Source organism: Echinops telfairi, unplaced genomic scaffold, assembly GCF_000313985.2.
Source record: "Echinops telfairi isolate 266 unplaced genomic scaffold, ASM31398v2 ScPeMD7_7468;HRSCAF=8506_0, whole genome shotgun sequence".
NCBI lineage: Eukaryota > Metazoa > Chordata > Mammalia > Afrosoricida > Tenrecidae > Echinops > Echinops telfairi.
The window spans coordinates 96256615-96264970 of record NW_022111369.1 but is presented as its reverse complement, the minus strand read 5'-3'; the positions used below and the strand labels follow the sequence as shown (position 1 = coordinate 96264970).

The 8356-nt window shown below is 48.9% G+C and overlaps 1 protein-coding gene across 1 annotated transcript in view; it reads right to left on the bottom strand.

Annotated features, from left to right (window-relative positions):
• Positions 1–8356, bottom strand: part of CCDC149 (coiled-coil domain containing 149) — a 110840-nt gene that overhangs the window by 64558 nt on the left and 37926 nt on the right. The window contains exon 5 of the mRNA XM_030888571.2: positions 4256–4363. Within this exon, the coding sequence (XP_030744431.2) occupies positions 4256–4363 (108 nt within the window). The remainder of the gene's footprint in view (positions 1–4255; positions 4364–8356) is intronic.

The following is an 8356-nucleotide window of genomic DNA, read 5'->3' as shown; positions in this document are numbered from 1 at the left end:
TCATTCACCTCTGCAGTTTTGAACCTCTTGCCTTCCTGCCTTGGGTCCATCAGCTCCCATGCTTCCATGAGTTAGAGGTCTCCAGTCTAGGATCTGCCCCCAACCCTCTCCCACCCACCGCAGACTTGGACTTGACTACTTCTACAATGGTGGGGACAGTGGACTCGAGGTGACTGTTTTCTCTGCATATACAGCTATAAATGTCACCGGTCTGGCTTCTCTAGGGAACCCAGCCTAACACAGACATTTAGCCTCCAGAGTGTAAAGTACAGATCTCCGCTCTTGCAGGCCACTTACTTGTGATGCTTGTACAGTAGTAGCACAGGGAGACTCAGACCTGGACAACTGACCTGAATGTTGAGCAGGGGTCCTCAGAGAAAACAAGGAGAAAAAATCTCGCTGCACGGGCAAAGGCCCTGAGACCCGGACCGTAGAGCCAGAAAAGGACAGAAAGGTGGAGTATGAGGTCACTTATGACTGGAGAAAATCAGGGCTCAGCACACCACGTGAGGAGGAAGAACTGGATCCAAGGGTGATGAGGGGTTAAGGCCTTGAGTTGTTATATAGAAGGATTTCATGGGCAAAATATTGTATCATATAGGAAGCATCAGAAGACAAGGGAAGGAACACATTCAGAGTCACTGAACACACACACACACACACACAACATACACACACATAATGGTTGACATAAAACCATTTCAGGATGTTAAATATAACCAAAGACCCAATGGTGCTGAAGGAAGAATTCCAAGTGGCACTGGAGGCATTAGCAAAACACAAAGCTCTAGGAATAATGGGATATCAACTGAGATGTTTCCACAAGCTGACGAAGCACTCACTCACTTTTGCCAAGAAAGAGATACTTACTTGTACTCATTCCAAAAACAAAATAGTGCAGAAATTATTAAACAATGTCAATAAATCACACTGCTGGCAAAGTTTTGCTGAGGATCATTCAATAACAGTTATAGCAGTACACTGACAAGGGCCGCCAGAAATTCAACCTGGATTCAACAGAGGACATGGAACATTGCTGACATCAGATGACTCTTGGCTGGAAGCAGAGACTACCAGCAAGATGTTTACTTGTGTTATACAGGCTAGGCAAAAGCATTTGACTCCGTGGATCACAACAAAGGATGGATAGTCTTCAGAAGAATGGGAATTACAAAACCCTTCACTGTGTTCATGTGAAGTCTGTAGACCAGTGGTTCTCAACCTTTCTAAAGCTGCGACCCTTTAATGCAGTTCCTCAGGTTGTTGGACCACCCCCCCAACCATAATTCATAACTATAATTTTGCTACTGCTATGAATCGGGTGACCTCTGTGAAAGGGGTGTTTGAACCCCAAAGGGGCTGCGACCCACAGGTTGAGAACTGCTGTTGTGGATGGACCAAGACACAGTCATTTGATTAGAACAAGGAGTTCTGTGTGGTTTAAAATCAAGAAAGGTGTGCATCTGGGTTGTATCTTCTCAATATCCTTATTTAATCTGTATGCTCATCACATGATCAGAAAAGGTGGATTATATGAAGAAGAACACAGCGTTTGAACTGGAAGAAGGCGTATTAACAACCTGTGATATGCAGATGGCACGTGGCTCGCTGAAAGCCAAGAGGGCTTGAAGCCCTTGCTGATGAAGACCCAGGACTGCAGCCTTCAGTGGATGACAACTCAGTGTAAGGAAGACCACATCAAAATCCTTCCAAGTGGACCCACAGACATGCACACACTAGCACACATATTCAAACACACATATACCCACACGTACATTGTTGTTAGGTGCCAGTGAGCTGTTTCCAACCCATAATGACCCTATACACAACAGAAAGAAACACTGCCCGATGCGGTGCCATCCTATTGATGATATATACACGTACACAAATGCACAATACACAAACACACACAACCACATTTCCAAACACAGGAAAATACACACAACACATACACAACCACACACAGTTACAAAGACACACTAATGTCCACTACACAAACACACACATGCTCGCACACATACCTCCCTTTCCTTGAAATATCCGTTATCATGTCAACTATTTCATAATTCTGGATTGGGGCGGCCCTAGTGGCCCAGGACTAAAACGCTCAGTCACCAGTGGAATGGTCGGTAGTATAAACCCACCAGCCGCTCCTCAAGAGGGGTGGTCTGCTTCCATGAAAGTCGGTGTTGTTGGGTGTCCGACTCATAGCAGAGCCCATTGACAGCATAGCCCAGTCTGGTCTTTCATGGTCTGGAAGCTGAAACCTGCTCACTTGGGGTGACCCTGCTGGCATCGGAAATACCGGTGACATAGCTTCCAGCATCACAGCAACCCACAGGCCGTCACAGGACAACAACCTGACAGCCTGGTGGTGGTCCATCAAGGTTGCGGCCTTGGAAACCCTCGGGCCGTTCTACTCTGCTCCGCAGGGCTGTTGCGAATTGGAATGGACTTGACTCACACCAACATCGTTCTGGCTTGACAGTCGCTGCACGTGTGGGCTCACGGGATTGGGGCTGGACGGGCAAGGCTTCCGTCGTGGTTTATGGGGTCTTCATGAGCCAACTCAAACACATAAATCCCACAGACCCCAAAACTGTGGGAGAAGTGACAAGCGGTCAAAAGGTGAGGTGGGAGTCTGGTTAGGAAAGTCGACGGGGGAAGGAAATAAAAGGAGGAGAAAAGGAAAAACAACAAGTCAAGAAAGATCCTAGACCCATGATTCCCAAACCACCTCTTCTAAGTGTCTTGGGCCCCAGTGGGTTGACAACGCTTCCCAAATTCCTCTGGCGCATCATGGTCTCCTGCACGAGGGCCCCTGTTTCCTTTCAGTCTCTAGGAAACCCCGGCTGCGACCACTTGAGGAAGTGACTTGAAGGTCTGGCCTTTAATTACTGCCCAAACACCTAGGTTACTGGCGCTTCAATCCCCTTAAGGACCCATCAAACCCCGCCAGGGGCCTGATTAGCTTGTCCAGTGTTCATTAGAAACTTCCCCGGGTACCCTTGTTCATCCTGGCTCAGGAGAGGGAAGAGTAGAGCCTAGTTACTCAAGTCTATGTGAAATCCAAGAGGACTAAAGATATTCTTTTTGCCAAGGCAAAGGAGAAAAGAGGCAATGGTGCTAAGTGTCCCAGCTAGATGCCTTCAGGAGTCTCCCGTGTGTAATCCCTTAAGCTGGCGGTTACTCATGGGAGGGTTGGGGGGTCCAGGCCAGCCTGAAGAGCCCCGAAAGAAAGGCATGGAACTCTCCTTCCCCAAATGGACCACGGAACACCCTGTGGAGCACATCTCTCCTCTGATGCACGGGGCCATCAGTCGCCATGAGTTGGCGCTGGCTCATCAGCCATTGGTCTGTGCCCTCAGACCTGGCCTGCCAATCAATCCAAGGCACCGTGTGTCCTCTATGAGGCTGTGCTCCGGGGATGCTCTCCGGGTGCTAGTGTGCAGTGTACACGTTTTTGTGAAAGCGCTGAGCACCCTTCAAAACGGGGCCTTCGGAGACCGACCCAACAACCTCCCAGCCACAGAGGACGTTGGTAACCTCTGGAAGGCACTTGCCTCTGACATGCCCCCTTCCTCTCCAAGGCAGTCTCTGTGGCAATGAGCACCGCCCTCTGCGCCTGGCCAGGGGCTGACAATGAACTTCTGGCGTCAACATGGGACTTTATTCCGGGGTCCGGAATTCAACCTCGGTCCCTCCCCTTCCCTTTCTCCATGGTGCTTGCATTCCCAGCTTCAGCCAGGTGTGCGAAAGGCGTAAGTTGAGTTTGGAGTTTATGAGTCCATGTTTTATAATTAACGTTGCCAACGGGGGAGTTTGATTAATACCGAGCCGTGGATTTTGAGCAATGTTCCATACAAATTGCCAAATTTAGCAATAAAATGAATTGGTTATGTGATCATAACGAGGAAGACGCGCATAAGCCGGCGGAGCAACACGCGCCTTCTTTGTATGGGGAGGGAAGAGTGGAGCGCGAGGGTCCTCCCCTGTCCTCCCCCACGGGGCCCCTGCCACCAGCCACAACGCAATGGACCGCACACGGGACCATGTTCGGAGCAGCCCAGAGAGGGGCGCACACCGCACACCCAGGGGACGTCCTGCAGACCAGACTCGCTTGAACGGTGGGATTTTCGTCGCAAACAGGAAAACCTGGAGCACAATTTTCAAGCGATGCCGCCAGGCTCGTTTGCTTGCCCTCCCCCACCCACCCTCACGCCCACCCCCACCCCTCTCCAAATATTCCCAGTACCTTGTTGTCTCCCTGCACCTCTCCCAGCCTCTGCTGGAGTTCCTTCAGCTCTTCTCCCAGATGCCTGTTCCGGTCCTGGGAATCTCGCAACAGTTGCGCGAGATTGGCCTGAGAAAAGCAGCACAGGATGAGAGCCCCGTGAGGAGTGAGGAGTGCTAACTGTGGGGCTTGATGGGGTGGCATGGGGGCGGCCCTCCGAGCCGGGCTGAGCCACACTACACCCATTTGAGGAAATGTATGAACCACCCCTGCTGAGAATGTGCAAGCCACACGGCCCCCCCTGCCACCACCACACGAGGGGGAAGTGAGTGAGTGAGTGGGCGGGTGGGTGGTTGAGTGTGTGAGTGTGCAGTCGGCCAGGAACTTCATTTGGGGACGATATTTATTTCCAGAATGCCCCATGGATACAAAGGAGTTAGTTGTCTTGGGATTTTGTTTTGTTTACTTTAAGAGCTCTCAGGATCTGTGTGGGGCACAGGGTTTGAATCTAGAAAGCAAGCTTCCCCTTCTTGCTTGAGAGAGTTGTGCTTTTTTTTTGCTGTGGTGGATCGTCGTATCTCGGGAACACCTTGCTTTGATGAGTTTTTCTTTGTTGCAATGACCAATAAACCACCGGTGCTGGCAATCGAGTTGATGCCAATTCGTAGCGACCCCCTATAGACCGGGGTAGAACTGCCCCCTGTGGGTTTCTGAGACCGTAACTCTTCACGGGAGCAGAAAGCCTCCTCTTTCTGCTTGCCTTGTGGTTAGGCGCCCAACACATAACCTCTTTGCTACACGGACCCCCATACTGGGGTCATAATCCTCCAAGGCTGCTGAGGACAAGGTGAGGAATGCAGACCCCGGCCACACAAAACAGCAGGATGCAGAGGTAATCCTACAACCTCCCCAATGCACTTTCTTACCTTGTATGCCCCCTCCATGCCCAGTACAGCCACCACCCAACCTGTCCTTGGAGACTTGCTTGTTGGTATGGTATACGGCTGGTTTCCGTGATATTTCCAGGCTAAAACTAGGAAGAAAGGCCTGGTGACCGACTACTGAAGAGAAGCCAACAAAAACCCTATGGGTCACCACAGTTCGATGTGAAACGGATTATGAGGCTGACGCACGCCCAGGCAGTTTCATTCTGTTCTGCATGCAATGGCCATGAGTCGGGACTGACTGGGAGAAAGGAAAGAACAGCCACATGGCAGGCTCTGGGGACCAAACAGTGAGCGAGACAGACAGACTTTTTGTCTCAGAAGACTTGCATTGGGGGGGGGGGGCATGCTGGGAACAGACAATAAAATATAGAGATGGAACATGTGGATCAGAGGAACCCCAGTGGTAAAAATGAATTAAACATTGGGCTGCTAACTGCAAGCTCAACGGTTCAAACCCACTAGCCACACTTTGGGAGAAAGATGAGACCACCTGCTTCCCAGGAGAAGCCCTGGTGGTATACTGATTATACATTGGTGTGCTAACCGCAAGGTCAGCAGTTCGATACCACAAGCGCCTTTGCAAGAGAAAGATGAGGTTTTCTACTCCCATAAAGAAGGGTGGGGAGGGAGGGAAAAAAAGAGGAACTGATACGAAGAGCTCAACCAGAAAGAAAATGTTTTGAAAATGATGATGGCAACGAATGTACAGACGTGTTTGATACAATTGATGTATGGATTGTTATAAGAGCGATAAGAGCCTCCAATAAAATGATTTACTACTAATAAAAAAGTTTTTAAAAAAGGGAATTACAGTCTCGGTAACCCACAGAGGCAGCTCTACCCTGTCCTATAGGGTCACCCTGGGTCAGATGTTACTCACTGGCAAGGAGAGCGCCCCTAAAGATGCACAGCCTCAGAAACTCTAGGGAGCAGTTCCTATTCCGTCCTGTAGGGGCGCTATGAGTCAAAGTGGACTTGATGGCAGTGGATTGGGTTTGGGTTTGATATAATAAACACTGGAAAATCTTCACGCAGGCAAGGTGGAGAGAATGCTTAGTAAAAACAGGTGAGAGAAAGCCTCTGAAAGGGTCCGATTTGGAAAAGGTGAGAGAGTGAGCGCAGTGAGTGAGGGCCTTGCGGATATCAAAAGAACCCACACACCAAACTCACTGCCATTGAGTGCATTTTGATTCATAGCTCCGTGCAGGACAGAGTAGAGCTCCCCCTGCGGGTTTCTGAGACTAAATCTGTATGGGAGTAGAACCCTGGGCATTCTCCCTCCGAGCAGCTGGGGTTCAAACTGCTGACCTTGTGGATAGTCCCCGCTGAGACGAAGGCAATGCTTCCCCTCTGCTTTCTTCCAAACTCACTCAAAACGATCAGGTTCACAAGCCAGGCCCCCCAGCAGTGGGACCCTGCAAGTTGGTGTGAAGTTGAGCGATGTTTCAACAATTCCTGCTCTTTATCCTGGTCCGTCTGTCCACAGGGCAACTCTCTCTCCTCAGTGCAAGGAAGTCAACCTCTGCCTTGACTCCCAGAACCTCAAACATCTCCCAGACATTAGTCTACAGAGCCTTTCTCAGGGCAGCAAGCAGAACCCCTCCCTAACAGACAGGGGCGGCCACCAGGCCTGGGAGGTAGACATGCCCTACGGAGGGGCAGTGGAGGGCCAGTGGACGGCCAGCGGGGGATTCTCTGAACTCTCTGAATCTCCGTACCCCCACCTGGAGGAGGCACCGCAAAATTCACCTTCACTGAGCCTCCTTATTCACCTTCACGGAGCCTTCTTTGAAAGGAGAGAGGCTGGCAAACACATTTAAGTAAAAATAGCAGTGAAAACTAACAAAAGCAAAAGGAAATCCTAACTCCCTAACCTTGTGAACCAGTAGAAACAGCTTCAGCCTCTAGGGCAGGCGTCCTCAAACTACAGCCCACGGGCCATGCGGGCTGTCAAGGACATTTATCGGCCCGCTGGGTGTTTTTGCCCCATTTGTTTTTTTACTTCAAAATAAGGTATGTGCAGTGTGCATAGGAATTTGTTGATAGTTTTTTTTAAAAAAACGATAGTCCGGCCCTCCAACAGGTCTGAGGGACAGTGAACTGGCCCCGTTTAAAACGTTTGAGGACCCCTGTTCTAGAGTCTGTGGAAACCTCCTGTGTTTGCCGACCCTTGGGATTTCCGTGGCCAAGAAGTAAGGTAAGCACAGACTTCCCTGTGCTTTCTTACTCCTCTGCTGTAAACAAATTCAGTTTTTCACCATGCAGAGATTCTGCTTTTAGGAATGGCTGGCATTAGTCTCTCTCCCAACCACAGAACCTTCCTGTGGAATCAAGACCTCTTTTTACATTTGCAATCCTCGACACCCACAGAGGACCCAGTATGCAAGATCCAGCCTGTACTTACCAACTATCTGCAGTGAACAACTTCTTGTGGGTTTTAACAAATACTTTTTTTTCTTTTCAAAAATTAATTTTCTTTTAAAAATCATTTTATTTGGGGCTATTACACTTCTTATCATAATCCATACATCCATCCATTGTGTCAAGCAGATTTGTACATATGTTGCCATCATCATTTCCAAAACATCTTCTTTCTACTTCAGCCCTTAGTATCAGCTCATTTCCCCCCTCCCTCATCTCTCGTGAACCCTTGATAATATATACTTATGATTACTTTTTTACTTATGAGTGTACATGCTCTGGTCTAGCCGGATTTGTAAGATAGAATTGAGGTCATGATAGTGGGGGTAGGGGAGGGAAGGAAGCATTAAAGAACTAGAGGAAAGTTGTACGTTTGGTTAGTGCTATACTGCACCCTGACTGGCTGGTGATCACACAGGCTGGTGTGCTTCTTCTAAGTGGGCTTGGTTGCTTCTGAGCTAGATGGCCCCTTGTTTATCTTCAAGCTTTTAAGACCCAGATGCTGTCTATTTTGATAGCCAGGCACCATCAGCTTTCTTCGCCACATTTACTTATTCACACATTTTGTCTTCAGCGATTGTGTCGGGAAGATGAGCATCGCAGAATGCCGGGTTATTAGAAAGCATTCTTTCACTGAGGGAGTACTTGAGTAAAGACCCAATGTTCATTTGCAACTTTAATATTTAATATATAATGTATGTACTTAGATCTATGTCCCTATTGTTATATATAAATATATTTACATGGACATATG